Genomic DNA, 19,760 nt, shown 5'->3' on the forward strand with positions numbered 1-19,760 from the left:
CAATCTAAGCTAGATGCCTGCAATCTCACCCAAATTATCATGGAACCTACCAGGTACAACCCCGAATCCGTAAACTCGGGCACCCTCATAGATATCAACCTGTCCTCTAAATACACCTCTGCTGTCTTCAACCAGGATCTCAGCGATCACTGCCTCATTGCCTGCGTCAGTAATGGGTCCGCGGTCAAACGACCACCCCTCATCAGAGTCAAATGCTCCTTAAAACACTTCAGTGAGGAGGCCTTTCTAATCGACCTGGCCCGGGTACCCTGGAAAGTAGAGGATGTCTGGTTATTCTTTAAAAGTGCTTTTCTCACCATATTAAATAAGCATGCCCCATTCAAAAAATGTAGAACCAGGAACAGATATAGCCCTTGGTTCACTCCAGACCTGACTGCCCTTGACCAGCACAAAAACATCCTGTGGCGTACTGCATTAGCATCGAATAGTTCCCGCGATATGCAACTTTTCAGGGAAGTTAGGAGCAAATATACACAGGCAGTTAGGAAAGCAAAGGCTAGCTTTTTCAAACAGAAATTTGCATCCTGTAGCACAAAATCCCAAAAGTTCTGGGACACTGTAAAGTCTATGGAGAAAAAGAGCACCTCCTCCCAGCTGCCCACTGCACTGAGGCTAGGAAACACTGCCACCATCGATAAATCTATGATTATCGAGAATTTCTATAAGCAAGGCTGGGCTTGGTTTCCACCTGGCTACCCCTAACCCGGTCAACAGCTCTGCACCACCCACAGCAACTTGCCCAAACCTCCCCCATTTCTCCTTCACCCAAATCCAGGTAGCTGATGTTCTGAAAGAGCTGCAAAATCTGGAACCCTACAAATCAGCTGGGCTAGACAATCTGTTTTTTGTTGCAACCCCTATTACTAGCCTGTTCAAACTCTCTTTCGTATCGTCTGAGATCCCCAAAGATTAGAAAGCTGCCGCGGTCATCCCCCTCTTCAAAGGGGGAGACACTCTAGACCCAAACTGTTACAGACCTATATCTATCCTACCCTGCCTTTCTAAGGACTTTGAAAGCCAAGTTAACAAACAGATCACCGACCATTTCGAATCCCACCGTACCTTCTCCGCTATGCAATCTGGTTTCCAAGCTGGTCATGCGAGCACCTCAGCCACGCTCAAGGTCTTAAACGATATTATAATCGCCATCGACAAAAGACAATACTGTGCAGCCGTATCCATCGACCTGGCCAAGGCTTTCGACTCTGTCAATCACAGCATTCCTATCGGCAGACTGAACAGCCTTAGTTTCTCAAATGACTGTCTTGCCTGGTTCACCAACTACTACTCAGATAGAGTTCAGTGTGTCAAATGGGAGGGCCTGTTGTCCGGACCTCTGGCAGTCTCTATGGGGATGCCACAGGGTTCAATTCTCGGCCCGACTCTCTTCTCTGTATACCTCAATGATGTAGCTCTTGCGGCTAGTGATTCTCTGATCCACCTCTACGCAAACAACACCATTCTGTATACTTCTGGCCCTTCTTTAGACACTGTGATAACTAACTACCAAACGAGCTTCAATGCCATACAACTCTCCAACTGCTCTTAAATGCAAGTAAACTAAAGCCAAGCTATACAACTGATCGCTGCCCGCATCTGCCCACACGCATAGCATCACTACTCTGGACGGTTCTGACTTAGAATATGGCGACAACCTCAAATACCTAGGTGTCTGATGAGACTGTAAACTCTCCTTCCAGACTCATATTAAGCATCTCCAATCCAAAATGAAATCTAGAATCGGATTCCTATTTCGCAACAAGGCATCCTTCACTCATGCTGCCAAACATACCCTCGTAAAACTGACGATCCTTGACTTTGGCGATGTCATTTACAAAATAGCCTCCAACACTCTACTCAGCAAATTGGATGCAGTCTATCACAGTGCCATCCATTTCGTCAACAAAGCCCCATATTCTACCCACCACTGTGACCTGTATGCTCTCGTTGGCTGGCCTTCGCTTCATATTCGTCGCCAACCCCACTGGCTCCAGGTCATCTATAAGTCCTTTCTAGGTAAACTCCGCCTTATCTCAGCTCACTGGTCACCATAGCAGCACCCACCCATAGCACGCGCTCCAGCAGGGGTATATTTCACTATTTCATTTTTCCCCCTTTGCACCACAGTATCTCTACTTGCACATTCATCTTCTGCACATCTCACTCCAGTGTTTATTTGCGAAATTGTAATTATTTCGCCACTACGGCCTATTTATTGCCACCCTAATCTTACTTAATTTGCACACACTGTATATAGACTTTTGTATTGTGTGATTGACTGTACATTTGTTTATTCCATGTGTAACTCTGTGTTGTTGTTTGTGTCACACTGCTATGCTTTATCTTGGCCAGGTAACAGCTGTAAATGAGAACTTGTTCTCAACTGGCTTACCTGGTTGAATAAAGGTGAAATAAAAAAATACTGTATGTGGGAACGTCTTATGTCCGTCCTACATGTAGTGTTGGTACATGGAATATTCCTCAACTGCATATATGATAAATTGCTATTGCAAATAGAGGTATTATGTTCAACAGCTGACATTTTCAGATATTATTTTGACAGACACACTTTGGTGCTTACAATTCGTTCTCTATTGTCATAGATTTGGTGGGCACTGTGATATTTGTGATATGACTTTCTTTAAGCACGTACTGATGAAACTGTCACTTAATATTTTTTTCTTAAAGTCTACAAACACTCAACAGTCGTCGCCAAACGTTTTGAGAATGACACAAATGTTAATTTCCACAAAGTTTGCTGCTTCAGTGTCTTTAGATATTTTTGTCAGATGTTACTATGGAATACTGAAGTATAATTACAAGCATTTCATAAGTGTCAAAGGCTTTTATTGACAATTACATGAAGTTGATGCAAAGAGTCAATATTTGCAGTGTTGACCCTTCTTTTTCAAGACCTCTGCAATCCGCCCTGGCATGCTGTCAATTAACTTCTGGGCCACTGATGGCAGCCCATTCTTGCATAATCAATGCTTGGAGTTTGTCAGAATTTGTGGGTTTTTGTTTGTCCACCAGCCTCTTGAGGATTGACCACAAATTCTCAATGGGATTAAGGTCTGGGGAGTTTCTTGGCCATGGACCCAAAATATTGATGTTTTGTTCTCCGAGCCACTTAGTTATCACTTTTGCCTTGGCAAGGTGCTCCATCATATTGGAAAAGAGATTGTTCGTCACTAAACTGTTCCTGGATGGTTGGAAGAAGTTGCTCTCGGAAAATGTGTTGGTACCATTCTTTATTCATGGCTGTGTTATTAGGCAAAATTGTGAGTGAGCCCACTCCCTTGGCTGAGAAGCAACCCCACAAATGAATGGTCTCGGGATGCTTTACTGTTGGCATGACACAGGACTGATGGTAGCACTCACCTTGTCTTCTCCGGACAAGCTTTTTTCCAGATGATCCAAACAATCGGAAAGGGGATTTATCAGAGAAAATGACATTACCCCGGTCCTCAGCAGTCCAATCCCTGTACCTTTTGCAGAATATCAGTCTGTCCCTGATGTATTTCCTGGAGAGAAGTGGCTTCTTTGCTGCCCTTCTTGAGACCAGGCCATCCTCCAAAAGTCTTCGCCTCACTGCGTGCAGATGCACTCACGTCTGCCTGCTGCAATTCCTGAGCAAACTCTGTACTGGTGGTGCCCCGATCCCACAGCTGAATCAACTTTAGGAGACGGTCCTGGCGCTTGCTGGACTTTCTTGGGCGCCCTGGAGCCTTCTTCACAACAATTGAACCATTCTCCTTGAAGTTCTTGATGATCTGGTAAATGGTTGTTTTAGGTGCAATCTTACTGGCAGCAATATCCTTGCCTATGAAGCGCTTTTTGTGCAAAGCAATGATGATGGCACGTGTTTCCTTGCAAGTAACCATGATTGACAGAGGAAGAACACTGATTCCATCACCACCCTCCTTTTGAAGCTTCCAGTCTGTTATTCGAACTCAATCAGCATGACAGAGTGATCTCCAGCCTTGTCCTCGTCAACACTCACACCTGTGTTAACGAGAGAATCACTGACATGATGTCAGCTGGTCGTTTTGTGGCAGGGCTGAAATGCAGTGGAAATGTTTTTTGGGGATTCAGTTCATTTGCATGGCAAAGAGGGACTTTGCAATTAATTGCAATTCATCTGATCACTCTTCATAACATTCTGGGGTATATGCAAATTGCCATCATACAAACTGAGGCAGCAGACTTTGTGAAAATTAATATTTGTGTCATTCTCAAAACTTTTGGCCACGACTGTACATTTATTCACTCTGTGATAGGGTTGGATCCTATATGCTACTTTTATTGTCCTGTAAATGGTTCAGTGCCTATAATTTAGGCTGTGTGTAGAATGTGGCATAAAGGAAATTACCTCTACTAATAAATTACTACTAGATTATAGTGATAAGGAAAACAGCATACAAATTTGGCTTGTGTACTCATTTGCCTATTGCTAATCATAATTCCATTATTTTTACATAAAAAAGAGAATACTTCAAAATGAGAAGATCCTGCCATGGAAAAGACGACTGGGTGGACATAAAGTGTAAAGGAGGGGAAATAACTCACACCATGCAGCAGGACACCTTCAGCTGTGGGGTCTTTATAATGCAGGTTTGATAGTTATATTTTCAATAATTAATGGTTAGCTGTTATGTGACATTAGGTTAAAAAAAATATATATATAATATATATATAAATATATATAAATTGATATAGAATCTTCAAAAACACATGGAGCAACTGGGAAAAGAAATGGCTGAGGATATACTAAAAATGTCTGGTAATGACATTTAATTCAAAGTAAATGTAAATTCTTTATTTTTATGTAGTTGTGTGGGAAAGCCATATGTTCAGTTCATGCCTATGATTTCAGAGTTCAACAAAACCAACAACTGCTTGTGTGCCACTGATAAAGAACCTGGATGTGGCCCAAAGACTGACTGGGTTAGTAACTTTATTTAACATGTTTATAATCTTTTGACAACAGTGACGCAATTTATGATATAACACAATGGATGGCTAATTCGTCATACTGCATTGATATTTGATATGATTTATAACGTGTTACACTTTGTTTTGTTTTGATTGAATGTTTTCCATGCCAACGGTGGTTCCATGTGCTGTAACTAGGAATGAAGACAAAAGAGCTCAACAGAGTAAAGAACACAAACTAGAAGTGCAGTCTTTGTTGTTGAAAATGTATGCTGTGCCCCATCCACACTGAAGAGGCTCTGACATGTACCAGGGATAAAGAGAAAGTTAACACGGTGAAATGTTTCATACTTATTTGAAGTTAAGTGTCTGTTGACATGTTGGAAAAGATTAAAGGTCTACAATTTGTTTAATTTGTCAATATTATATTTTTATTCATTGATTTACTGGCCACCATTACTGTGGTTACATGTTCAGTATATGTATTGACCAGCAAACCCACTGCAGCCTACCTCACTAGCTCACTCTCCATCCCCGCTTTGGACAATTAATAGCATGACTCTCGTACTTTGCCCCTTTCCTTTATGGTTGATATTAATGACGAAAGGAGATATTATCTGTCTCTCTCCTGTTAAATACTGTGGAAAAACAAAAAACAGGGAAAATAAGTACTTAGAACTAGCAATTATTGTAGATACATTTTAAAGAAATGGGTAAACAACACTGGACTGAACCCCCTAATTGTCAAACTAATAATAATGTACAACAATATAGAAGATACTTGACTAGAGGTTATGCAATATGGGTGTATATCCACTGTATGCTTCTTAGGTGTGTAATTGACATGACCAAGGAGCTATTGCAAATGTGAAACTATGAAAAATGTACGTGACACCGCATGATTTTACAGTACACAAACAAGAGTGTGCAATATAGAAGGGTAGTCAGCGGACATTAGGTCACATGACCAAGGAGCTATTGAAATTCTACATTTGGAAAAATTCATGTAAAACCATGTGAGATAAAAAAATAAAAATAAAAATGGACAAACTAAAGGGTGTGTAATGTGTGTCTATGCCATCGAGTTAGCTACAACCAGTTTTGAAAGTGTTTGGAGTAATGGTTAAAGAGCTATTGAAATTTGAAAAATGTGATTTGTCACTATGTTGACTGTCCCTAACTGCTGTTGGTGGACGTAAGGAAAACTACAGGCGAATATCCGGCGAATATCCAACCTGAAATTGTCTTTACCTCGGGTTCCCAAAAGATAGAATTTGTAGATAATCGGCCCTCTTTCTGGAACTCACCCACAAACAGGACCAAGCCTGGCCTGTTGAGGAGTGACAGACTCCATCCTAGCTGGAGGAGTGCTCTCATCTTATATACCAACATAGACGGGGCTCTAACGCCTCTAGCTCCACAATTAAATAGGGTGCAGGCCAGGCAGCAAGCTGTTAGCCAGCCTGCCAGAATAGTGGAGTCTGCCACTAGCACAGTCAGTGTAGTCAGCTCAGCTATCCCCATTGAGACCGTGTCTGTGCCTCGACCTAGGTTGGGCAAAACTAAACATGGCGGTGTTCGCCTTAGCAATCTCACTAGAATAAAGACCTCCTCCATTCCTTCCATTATTGAAAGAGATCGTGATACCTCACATCAAAGGCAGTTATAGTCAATGAACTAATCACTGTTCATAATCTTGATGTGATTGGCCTGACTGAAACATGGCTTAAACCTGATGAATTTACTGTGTTAAATGAGGCCTCACCTCCTGGTTACACCAGTGACCATATCCCCTGTGAATGCCGCAAAGGCAGAAGTGTTGCTAACATTTACGATAGCACATTTCAATTTCAGTATAGCTACTGTTTACAGGCCTCCTGGGCCATATACAGCGTTCCTCACTGAGTTCCCTGAATTCCTATCGGACCTTGTAGTCATTGCAGATAATATTCTAATTTTTGGTGATTTTAATATTCACATGGAAAACTCCACAGACCCACTCCAAAATACTTTTTGTCCAACATGTCTCTGCACCTACTACAGTCATACTCTGGACCTAGTTTTGTACCATGGAATAAATGTTTACATTTACATTACATTTAAGTCATTTAGCAGACGCTCTTATCCAGAGCGACTTACAAATTGGTGCGTTCACCTTAAGACATCCAGTGGAACAGCCACTTTACAATAGTGCATCTAAATCTTTTAAGGGGGGGGGGGGGTGAGAAGGATTACTTTATCCTATCCTAGGTATTCCTGAAAGAGGTGGGGTTTCAGGTGTCATGTTGTGGATCTTAATGGACTATCGGACCACCATTTTATTATGTTTGCAATCGCAACAAATAATCTGCTCAGACCCCAAGCAAGGAGCATCAAAGGTTGTGCTATAAATTCTTAGACCACCCAAAGATTCCTTGATGCCCTTCCAGACTCCCTCTGCCTTCCCAAGATGTCAGAGGACAAAAATCAGTTAACCACCTAACTGAGGAACTCAATTTAACCTTGCACATCACTTAACCAAGAGCCATCACTGCTGCTCGATCATCCTATTTTTCCAACTTAATTGAGGAAAATAAGAACAATCCGAAATGTATTTTTGATACTGTCTCAAAGCTAACTAAAAAGCAGCATTCTCCAAGAGAGGATGGCTTTCACTTCAGCAGTAATAAATTCATTAACTTCTTTGAGGAAAGATCATGGTCATTAGAAAGCAAATTACGGACTCCTCTTTAAATCTGCGTATTCCTCCAAAGCACAGTTGTCCTGAGTCTGCACAACTCTGCCAGGACCTAGGATTAAGAGGGTCACTCAAGTGTTTTAGTACTATATCTCTTGACACAATGATGAAAATAATCATGGCCTCTAAACCTTCAAGCTGCATACTGGACCCTATTCCAACTAAACTACTGAAAGAGCTGCTTCCTGTGCTTTGCCCTCTTATGTTGAACATAATAAACGGCTCTCTATCCACCGGATGTGTACCAAACTCACTAAAAGTGGCAGTAATAAAGCCTCTCTTGAAAAAGCCAAACCTTGACCCAGACAATATAATAAACTATCGGCCTATATCGAATCTTCCATTCCTCTCAAAATATTTTTAAAAAGATGCGCAGCAACTCACTGCCTTTCTGAAGACAAAACAATGTATACGAAATGCTTCAGTCTGGTTTTAGACCCCATCATAGCACTGAGACTGCACTTGTGAAGGTGGTAAATGACCTTTTGATGGCGTCAGACCGAGGCTCTGCATCTGTCCTCGTGCTCCTAGACCTTAGTGCTGCTTTTGATACCATCGATCACCACATTCTTTTGGAGAGATTGGAAACCCAAATTGGTCTACACGAACAAGTTCTGTACCTGGTTTAGATCTTGTCTGTCGGAAAGATATCAGTTTGTCTCTGTGAATGGTTTGTCCTCTGACAAATCAACTGTAAATTTCGGTGTTCCTCAAGGTTCTGTTTTAGGACCACTATTGTTTTCACTATATATTTTACCTCTTGGGGATGTCATTCGAAAATATAATGTTAACTTCACTGCTATGCGGACGACACACAGCTGTACATTTCAATGAAACATGGTGAAGCCCCAAAATTGCCCTCGCTAGAAGCCTGTGTTTCAGACATAAGGAAGTGGATGAGAAGCCTGTGTTTCATACATAAGGAAGTGGATGACTGCAAACTTTCTACTTTTAAACTCGGACAAAACAGAGATTCTTGTTCTAGGTCCCAAGAAACAAAGAGATCTTCTGTTGAATCTGACAATTAATCTTGACGGTTGTACAGTCGTCTCAAGTAAAACTGTGAAGGACCTCGGCGTTACTCTGGACCCTGATCTCTCTTTTGACGAACATATCAAGACTGTTTCAAGGACAGCTTTTTTCCATCTACGTAACATTGCAAAAATCAGAAACTTTCTGTCCAAAAAGGATGCAGAAAAATTAATCCATGCTTTTGTTACTTTTAGGTTAGACTACTGCAATGCTCTACTTTCTGGCTACCCGGATAGGGCACTAAATAAACTTCAGTTAGTGCTAAATATAGCTGCTAGAATCCTGACTAGAACCAAAATATTTGATCATATTACTCCAATTCTAGCCTCCCTACACTGGCTTCCTGTTAAGGCAAGGGCTGATTTCAAGGTTTAACTGCTAACCTACAAAGCATTACATGGGCTTGCTCCTACCTATCTTTCCGATTTGGTCCTGCCGTACATACCTACACGTACGCTCACAAGACGCGGGCCTCCTAATTGTCCCTAGAATTTCTAAGCAAACAGCTGGAGGCAGAGCTTTCTCCTATAGAGCTCCATTTTTATGGAATGGTCTGCCTACCCATGTGAGAGACGCAGACTCGGTCTCAACCTTTAAGTCTTTACTGAAGACTCATCTATTCAGTGGGTCATATGATTGAGTGTAGTCTGGCCCAGGAGTGTGAAGGTGAACGGAAAGGCTCTGGAGCAACGAACCACCCTTGCTGTCTCTGCCTGGCCGGTTCCCCTCTCTACACTGGGATTCTCTGCCTCTAACCCTATTACAGGGGATGAGTCACTGGCTTACTGGTGCTCTTCCATGCTGTCCCTAGGAGGGGTGCGTCACTTGAGTGGATTGAGTCTCTGATGTGATCTTCCTGTCTGGGTTGGCGCCCCCCCTTGGGTTGTGCCGTAGCGGAGATCTTTGTGGGCTATACTCGGCCTTGTCTCAGGATGGTAAATTGGTGGTTGAAGATATCCCTCTAGTGGTGTGGGGGCTGTGCTTTGGCAAAGTGGGTGGGGTTATATCCTGCCTGTTTGGCACTGTCCGGGGGTATCATCGGATGGGGCCACAGTGTCTCCTGACCCCTCCTGTCTCAGCCTCCAGTATTTATGCTGCAGTATATGCTGTTATATCTGGAGTACTTCTCCTGTCTTATGCGATGTCCTATGTGAATTTAAGTATGCTCTCCCTAATTCTCTCTTTCTCTCTCTCGGAGGACCTGAGCCCTAGGACCATGCCTCAGCATTACCTGGCATGATGACTCCTTGCTGTCCCCAGTCCACCTGGCCGTGCTGCTGCTCCAGTTTCAACTGTTCTGCCTGCGGCTATGGAAAACTGACCTGCTCACAGGACGTGCTACCTGTCCCAGACCTGCTGTTTTCAACTCTCTAGAGACAGCAGGAGCGGTAGAGATACTCTTAATGATCGGCTATGAAAAGCCAACTGACATTTACTCCTGAGGTGCTGACTTGTTGCACCCTCAACAACCACTGTGATTATTATTATTTGACCATGCTGGTCATTTATGAATATTTGAACATCTTGGTCATGTTCTGTTATAATCTCCACCCGGCACAGCCAGAAGAGGACTGGCCACCCCTCATAGCCTGGTTCCTCTCTAGGTTTCTTCCTAGGTTTTGGCCTTTCTAGGGAGTTTTTCCTAGCCATCGTGCTTCTACACCTGTATTGCTTGCTGTTTGGGGTTTTAGGCTGGGTTTCTGTACAGCACTTTAATATATCAGCTGATGTAAGAAGGTCTATATAAATAAATTTGATTTTGATTTGATGATGACCAGAGACAAGGCGAAGGCCAGCACAATCTGGTAGAGGGTAAACCACTGGGTGTCAGTGGCTGGATTGGGCAGCAGGAGGGCACAGCCCACTGAGCCGTCACCTCAGGGCATAAGGTCAGCATACATCCACACGGGAGTGATGGAGACCCGGGAGAGCACCCACACCAGACCCACCGCAGCCCCCGCCACGCAGGGTGTGCGCACATGGTTGAAGCGGATGGGATGGGATGGACCGTGGCCAAGTAGCGGTCCAGAGTCATGACGATGAGGATGTAGGTGCTCACTATCTGGCTGTTGGAGTCCAAGGTGGTTATGACCGTGCACATGATGTCACCAAAGCACCAGGAACCGTTGCCCAGGAGCTGGTGGATGAGGAAGGGCATGCCCAGGAGGAAGAGGAGGTCCACTAAAGACAAGCTGAAGATGAAGATGTCCGGCACTGTCTGCTGGGCTCGGAACTTGGTCTTCTTCACAATGGTGTAGATGACAATGCAGTTGCCAATAATCCCAAAGAAGCAGATTACACTAAAAATGCTGGGCATTAGGACGTTGTGGTAGGGCACATCATTTTATGTAAGTTTGACAGGAAAAGTACATTCAGTCTCATGTTGCAGTGTCATTCAGACAGGTGTTCGCTTGCATACAGTAAGTCTTGATTTTTACTAACAGTATAATGTCACTCCTGGCTGCTACATCACAAATATCAAAGACTCCAAACTAATCCTCAGAGATGGGAGCTGTCAACTCATGTGGTGCTGATATTCATTGCTAATTATAACCTGGGTGGTTCAAGCCCTGAATGCGTTGTATATCAGATGGTATCCCAGGGGAATGACAGAACAGTTATTTTTACTGTTCTAATTACGTTGGTAACCAGTTTACATTAGCAATAAGGCACCTTGGGAGTTTGTAGTATTGGCCATATACCACACCTCGGGCCTTGTTGTTTAATTAAACCACGCGTTCACATTTAATAATTTCACTCAAATGTAAAGTAAAAGTCATAGAACTAAATTCCGAGGATAACATTGAATTCATTAACATTGATTTTACATTATAACATTCATGCATGAAATCAGGAAAATCACAGGCTACCTGCTGGACTTTCGGATGAGTTGTATGATGGGAGAAACGTCTGAGATCAGTTGTCATTCGATATATTTTCGAAGTCCATTTCGAAGTTAGACTAAGCTCAACAAAAGAATGGGCTCTGAATGAAAAATGATGTGAAAACAGACAAATAACGTCGGCCTAATTATTATCAGAGTAGACTATAGAAATAAATATTCTGTTATCCGTAGGCTATACTATTATTGCTCTGTTTGGCTACTGTCAATAAAACCCACTTCGTGCTCAAACAGATGCAGTCGAATAGTGAAATGTATTATTTCATAGTGGCAAGAATTGTTGTAATGACATCAAAATATATTCAGGAAAAATCCTTGTCCTCATCACAGTCTCAAAAAGACAACACAATGCAAAATAATGATAATAATACTTCTCAGGTGAAACACTTGCAACTACTCAACATTCTTTACAACCCGAATTGTAAACATCTTAGACCCAAAGAAAGGCACGGGCGCCCTTGTCTATGCTGTGCACTGTAATTATTGGTGATGAACCAGGCTCCAATTATTCTAGTACATCAATTAATCAATCAATCAAAGTAATTCAGTGGAGACGGGGTGAATTTGTACAAACGGACCTTTTCCTGCTCCTATTTCTGTAGCCTCTCTTCAAAATCCAATTGGTCTTCTTCTTCTATCTTTACACCAGCAGTGTTGCTAATCAAAGCTATCCCTCACACAAGAATAGTTATTGAAAGAGAGCCTATGAGGTTTACAGTGATGAAAAAAAACGTGCCACAATTTCCAAGATAGGGGGACATTGACAACACCTCCAAATGTAGCTATTTGTATTCCAATTATTCATTTTCCCATAACACCAGGGTGTAAGCATTCTTTTTTTTAATGCAGACCGTAGTAGACACCATTTGCCACTAGGTGACGCACTTTCCTATGTTTTTCACCATCTAACTTGCTATGTAACAGAAATGTGTTTTAAATAGTACAACAACACTTTAATCTGTATTGCCTATTGCTGCATCAGGCACACCAAAGTTATGTGACAAACAGAGATACATATATTTGCGCTGTACTTGAATAAAATAAAAAAGAGCAATGCAATCACAGAGCTTTATGCAGCTCGCTATCAGGTGAAAGTATCGCGATAGACGGTCCAGTGGCTCGCAGGCGAGACCTATGGGCCGGTCAGACACCCTGCTCACAGCGCGAGGCAGGAGCCGAAGCAGCAGCAGCATCCGAAGTATCTGGAAGGAAGCGGAAATTAACGTCGCTGGCTAGTTCGGGTTTAAGCAAAAACAGACTGATTTTGTACATTAACCACCATTAACAAAACTGCAAAGGGTGGATCATAAACAATAAGGACATTTGATCAAGCAAGAAGTTTACATTTCACAGCTAAACTGGCGGGTGAGTTTTTGTCTCGTTCTACTGAATCCAAAGCAAAGGCTAGCCAGCCAGCTACAGTACCCGTTAGCATACGAAAGTATTTTCTTCGTTTTTTATATTTTTTATAGCTATAGTACTGTAGCTAGCTAATAGGCCTATCTGCTTGCCATGCAGAAAACTACGAATTGACATACACAACTGCACACAAATATTTAACCTAAATATTAAACAAATAACTGTTGGCAAAATAGGTTGGTGTTTTTTAAATTTGTGTTCGTTGTTACAAGTAGCTAGCTAAATAGCCGGCTAGCTTTTTCGTTTTGGCTAGTTGCTAGCTAACGTTAGCTTCCACTTTCACATGTATAGCGTTTTAACTGGCTCCTAGCTCTAATTCAAAACAGCTGGAAACGGTGTTTCGCAGTACAACCAACATAAGTGAATTTATCTACTGTAACACTTTAGCGGAAATGTAGTAGGATTGGCTATGTCACTGGCCATAATGTGGGTACCTAACGTTAGTTAACTGACTTTCCTACAAGTGGAAGCTGTGTCACAGAACAAACTGATACCGAGAGTTGCCAGTCTCCCATAAACGTGAATGGTCAAATAATAACCTAGAAAGATGTTGTTCACCAACTAACTAGCTAGTCACTTAATATAACGTACTTCGCATGATTGGTAAGTAAGCCTGGGTAACTAGTAGTAACCTACGTAGCAGAAAGTATCGAATTGATGCAGAAATTGTATATTCCAGTATCAAGCAGGCTAAGAAATGTTTAGTAAACAAAGAATCTGATTGGAGAGCTAGTAAACTTCGTATGAGGCATGTTGCACTACAACAAGTAGCTACAGACTTTAGTGCTCCCCGGTACCCAACAATGGCCTGTCAATTGTCAAATATTGGCCAACCACTAGTGTGGATTTAATTCTGACATTGGTACTGTTAGTTTTGCATTGCCAGGTGCCCCATGTGGGTTGAGATTTCACTTAAGGACCAATGGAATGGTCTAAAATGAATATACTCCGTCCACCCGGGGCACCAGCCATGCAAAACGAACTCCACCCATCTCATTGCCGTTTTTTAAATGTTTTTATCAGCATCAAATGTATCAAGTGCACACCCGAAAGATGTCAACTGTCTGCCTTCATCTCTTTTTAGAAGAACATCTGTCAATTTCAGTCCCATCATCATACAGTGGTTGACCGACACAACATCCATGCATAAACAGAGACGCTAGATATTAATTTGTGGCATGTTTCTCCTTTTTTGCAGATACCTACTGTGAGCTTTATGTGAGGATCCAGCCCTAAAGGAACGGGTCATAGACGGGAGGAGCGACTCGGAGCAAGCAACCGATCACGGAATACTTGAACTGTGTTTTTATTTTGACACTGCTGGTCTCCACACATCAACGACAGGGAATAAAACAGCATTCACCCTATCAGGTACCCTAAACCCACGGGTATCCAACAACCAGTAACATGGAGGCCATTGCCAAATACGATTTCAAAGCCACTGCTGACGACGAGTTAAGTTTTAAACGTGGGGAAGTTCTAAAGGTAGGATTAGTGCATTTTTTTGTCTTCAAATGAAGTAATTGCAAGGCTTGGTAGCTGATAGTTATCGGTTTTAAATTATTGTATAATTCACCTCGACAAAGGTTGTTAATCTACAATTAATGGACAAATGTATGTTTACTGGCACATCAAATTGCTGTTCTGGGAGCATATGCCCATCAACTGTCAAGAAAAATTACATTTGAATTACACTAACATGTTTTTCTATTGCAAACCAGCTACAATAAAATGTTTGTCATGGAAAATATCAAAGACCTTATCGTCCCACGTCTAGTAAATAACAGCAACACAACAGCTTATTTGTCAGAATTGTTACCTTCTGCAATGTTCGTCTGCACTTTCTTTCCTCAGCCCTTCACACACAGTATAGTATCGGTATCTAAAGCTACACCCTATTCAATGAATAAGCCAACATCATAGTACGTTCAATACAAGGTTTGGGCCTAGTAGAGTGATGGGGCTCAACACAGGGAACCCAAGGGATTTGCGGATGGGTTTATTTCACTGTGTTGAAATGCCAATCCTACAACTTCTCTAATCTGACACAACCTGGGGCCAATGGATCACTTCAGACAGCCATCTTACTCAAAGCCTCACTATCAGGCTCCCTGAAAAGAGCTCAGTCCATTTTCAGAGCTTGATCATCATGGGACTGCAAGTTATTAGAAAAAAATGTCTATGAAAGTGCTCTGGGATTTAAATGTAATCATCATAATCCCTCTGAATTTCAATGGGTTTTAGGTAAAGGGGGGGTAAATTTACCGCCTAAGCACACCAGCTATCATATGTTTTATCTGATTTCCATTTCAAATGATTGTGTATGTGTAGCAAATGGAGCTAAACCTCTGTCTTGCTAGCAACTACATGTTTGTAAGATTCTGTACACTTTGAATCCTTGAACTATTTATGGCATTCTGTGGTGTTTTGTGTGGCTATTAGCAGTCCATACACCCCATCAGAATGCCCCATGCACTATTTGTGTATAAATGTCAGAGATATTTTCCCCTCTGGGACACTTGATGAACATAACACACCAGTGCAGACCGTCCCTCTTCATACACCCAAAGCAGTGTGTGTTGACAGGCGACAGGTACCCACCCGCCTCTCATGCAGTTGGAGAGGACACTGCTGTTGAAACAGTATCAGTAGTTATCTCCCACTTATTTTTAAAACCCACCCAGTCTCTTCAACATGAGTCACACTCAGAAAATATGTTCTTGCCTAGCTAATTTATGGGTTTTAAAGCATTGTTAAGTAATGCTTAAAGCTAGTTAAGCACAGTGGTCTCTTACACAAGACCCCTATAACCACAGAAACACAATACTCTTAATTTCAAATCTAATGTTATTTGTCATGTGCCGAATACAACGAGTGTAGACCTTACCGTGAAATGCTTACTTACAAGCCCTTAACCAACAATGCAGTTTAGTAAATAGAGTTAATCAAATATTTACTAAATAAACTAAAGGGTAACAAATCAAATGAAAAGTAACACAATAATGAGGCTACATACAAGGGGTGCCGGTACCGAGTCAGTGTGCGGGGGTACAGGTTAGTCGAGGTAATATGTACATGTAGGTAGGGGTAAAGTGACTATACATAGATAATAAACAGCGAGTAGCAGCTGTGTAAAAGAAAACTGGTGGGTGTGTCAATGTAAATTGTCTGGGTGGCCATTTGATCAATTGTTCAGCAGTCTTATGGCTTGAGTGTAGAAGCTGTTAAGGAGCCTTTTGGACCTAAACTTGGCGCTCCGGTACCGCTTGCCATGCGGATCAGAGAGAACAGTCTATGACTTGGATGACTGGAGTCTTTTAGGCCTTCCTCTGACACGCCTAGTATTTAGGTCCTGAATGGCAGGTAGCTTGGCCCCAGTGATGTACTGAGCTGTATGCACTACCCTCTGTAGCTTTAGGACAGGTCCAACTCTGGGGTGACAAGGAGTAGGCTAGCCAGAGAGAGACTCCCGTCCTTCCTAGCCTCAGATGCCAGCGTGGTGCTGGGCCCCTGTGATACGACCCCCCCCTTCCCCAAGCCCCCAGCAGCACCGACCTCTGCATAAATATTAATCAGAGGGCGAGGTGGCGAGCAGCTTGATGGCAGAACGCAAAGTCTGCAGCATAGCGATACTCTAAAATTCCTGCAGGAGTTACACAGGCTAGACCGCCACATTGCCTCGGCACCATCAGCCTTTCCATTCTGCTTCCCTTCACCCAGCCCTCCGTATGTGTTAGTAAGATCTTGAGGAGTTCTCTCGAATATCTTTACTTATAAATATGAAAAGGATTGTATGCAGACTATGTGCAGTCAACTTAGCTTTTTAGTCTCTGGCAATGTATGAATGAATTTTGGCCTGTTTTTTTTGTCTTCGTATGTGATTTGCGATGGGGTTTTGAAGAGGCCTTATCTCACCAGGGGACTCTGGGGAGAGAGGGCTCAGAAAGTAGAGCTACATATAAGGGTTCTTTATTACATTTGCATATCAGACGAAGAAAAAAAGTTATCTCAATTTTCACAGCCAGAATCGTTAGTGTTACTCTGAAAGAAGTTAACTTCTAGAAGTAGACAGCACGCTACCCAGCGTGAGATGTTTGTTTATTGGGAGATTCAGACAGTCTGTTTTTTTTACCCTTCCAAATCCATTTTTAATACTTGATCACATCAGATCCTCAACACTGAGAAGGACATTGTCAGCCTGTTTACCTTGCAGAGACATGAGTTTGAATGTGAAAGGAGTATGCACTACCAGAGCATGGGAAGGTCTAGGGTTCATTGTCCTAAAGAATCTCTTTAAGTAAGTGCTTTTGGCTAGCCCCTCCTGCTCTGTGTGCTGCCTTTGTTCTTTGGCTGACATGTTTTGGATCCAATTCCTAGGAATGATCAGGGGGCCCTCAGTAGAATGATTGGTGCATCTCACTTACGGGTGAATCCCATTTGAATTAATTCACTTAGAAAGCATCCCTTTTGATTTAAACAACATTTTCCATACATGTTCGCACCATGAGACATCCTTCATTACTGGAAAAGATGCAAACCAACCCACAGGGTGGGTTTCATTTCAATTTTAGAAATATAATTAATAGAAGGGACCTATCCCTTCAGACCACTGCAATTTAGCTGGTACACCATTGCAATTGATATTTAACTGATACCAAAAAGATAGCCACCTGTCTACCCACTGTTGAATGTCAACTTAATTGGTCATGTATATTCTATTATCTATATTTCTATGAGTTCAATAGGTTTTCTATGGAAGATTGATGGTATAATTTAAATCAACTTAACTTCCCATTCAAGTCAACATTCTCTGTGTGGACCTCAACCATCTTTGTGGTACCATTTTGAAAGTTGAAATGTTATTTGCATTTTAGTACATTTATCAGCCAATACATTACACCCACCCTGTATTCAAGAGCATGTTGTCTCAATCGATGGCGGCACAACACAACCTCAGATGTAAAATAGGATCTAAGCTACAACATATGTAATATGAAAAACATTGGTGTGAAAATTGGTGCATTTTTAGATCATTGACTTTTTAAGGTTAAAGGACAATGTAAAAAAATAAATGAAAAATAGGTTTGTCAACTTGTTAAGTGATATCAATCTCAGCCGTTTATCTTTTCCAGTGATGAAGACATGGATGTCTCCATAGTATGGCCAGATATACAAAATAGGTTAACTTTGAGCACGTTAATCTGTTGAATGTTTTTGCATTCCGGTCCAAAATGTAACTTTCTGAGCACTTCTACAACGGGCAAATATGCATGGAAGGTTTTGTTTAAATCAAAAGGTGTGCTGTCAAAAAGTGATTTGAATGCAAATAGATTTATTAACCTTTAATCATAATTGCCTTCGTTGATGTGAATGAGAGCAGGGGGTGAGCTGACTGTGAAAGAGGGGTCATTAACAGAACAGTGCCGAGCAAGCTCCACATTCGGAGACGGGATGGTCGGCCTATTTAGAGTAACACCCCCCAGAACAGCAGTTTTTCTGCAGTAGCAGTGACTTGCCAATGTCACTCACTGAGTCGTTCACAGCAATAGATACTAGTTTACTTGACAAGTCTCCCTTTCTCAAACTATCACTCTTAAACCCCCCTCCTCCTTTCCTCACTCTACTGATAGCAGGATGTATGTCTGAATGTTCTCCCCTCCAGATTGCTCTTCTGTGGGACAGGACAGTACATGCCCATATTCTCTCTCCATCCCCCGTAATGCCCATTGGCACCTCACACAGTGGCATGTTTAGCACGTAGGCTAAACCACAAAATCAAGCCGAGTGCACCAGCTTCCATGTGATGGACTATTCTCAGCTGCTTTCGTTTAGCAAGTTTTTTTTGGGGGGGGGGGCATGTATTGGTGAGGAATAACTTTCATTGACTGCAATGCAAATGCCATTGCAGAGTTACTGCATGTGCAAATGCACATAAGGTAATGCCTAAGATTGTGTTTTCAGTCTTTGCCATATGCCTAAACCTTGAAGGCAGCTTGAAGCAACCACTATTTGCTAACATGGGTTTTTCTTCAGACCAATTGTTCACCTGAGGTAAGTTAATCATCAAAGAGTACCGAGCGTAACTGGATTATTACACTTAAAAAGATGAATCGTAGATTATAAACCAATAGTTTGAAATCCAGGGGTTGTAATTCTGCCTTTTGGCAAGCTGCCGTTCCATATCATTGTGACCGTTTGAGGTTGACCACTTTCTATTTGAGCAGAGTGGGATTTTTCCTTTTTAGGTTTGGCTTGCTCCCAAACTAGCAGGTCTGAGAGTCACTAGTTGCAAGGTGGAGTTGGTCACATTTTAAATGCCCTGCTACATGGCTAGTGCTCAAGATGGGCATTTTCCGTCTCAAAACACAGTGTGATCATTTCTGTTTACAGAACAATCACTTCAGATAGTCTACTTATTGTATAACTGAATGGTTCAATGGCACAGAAAGGAAATTAACACATTAACTAGGCCTCGTGTGAATATTAACCTCAACTCCTCCCAATAGCCTGTTTTAATGGATAATAATTATAATAATTTGGTGGGTGCTTTATGTCATTGGTTGGTTTTGTCTGTCATAGTTGAAACTTGCTGGCCAAGACACTGCTGCTTCCATTCAGTCTGGACATTTTGATATGTGATAGATTTAATTTGAGGGTATCATATCAGGAAAAGCTGTCAGTGTGATATTTTAAAAATGGGAAAGGAAACTAGGT

The 19,760-nt window shown here is 42.0% G+C and overlaps 1 protein-coding gene and 1 pseudogene across 1 annotated transcript in view; one reads left to right on the top strand and one right to left on the bottom strand.

Annotated features, from left to right (window-relative positions):
* Positions 1-10,464: 10,464 nt before the first annotated feature.
* On the bottom strand, positions 10,465-11,674 carry LOC115110904 (melanin-concentrating hormone receptor 1-like; annotated as a pseudogene).
* Positions 11,675-12,778: 1,104 nt separating this feature from the next.
* LOC115110639 (growth factor receptor-bound protein 2) overlaps positions 12,779-19,760 on the top strand; it is a 53,085-nt gene continuing 46,103 nt past the window's right edge. Inside the window, exons 1-2 of the mRNA XM_029636461.2 lie at positions 12,779-12,992; positions 14,245-14,531. Coding sequence (XP_029492321.1) covers positions 14,454-14,531 — 78 coding nt within the window. The 5' untranslated portion in view covers positions 12,779-12,992; positions 14,245-14,453. The remainder of the gene's footprint in view (positions 12,993-14,244; positions 14,532-19,760) is intronic.

This window comes from Oncorhynchus nerka, linkage group LG26 (assembly GCF_034236695.1).
Source record: "Oncorhynchus nerka isolate Pitt River linkage group LG26, Oner_Uvic_2.0, whole genome shotgun sequence".
Classification (NCBI taxonomy): Eukaryota; Metazoa; Chordata; class Actinopteri; order Salmoniformes; family Salmonidae; genus Oncorhynchus; species Oncorhynchus nerka.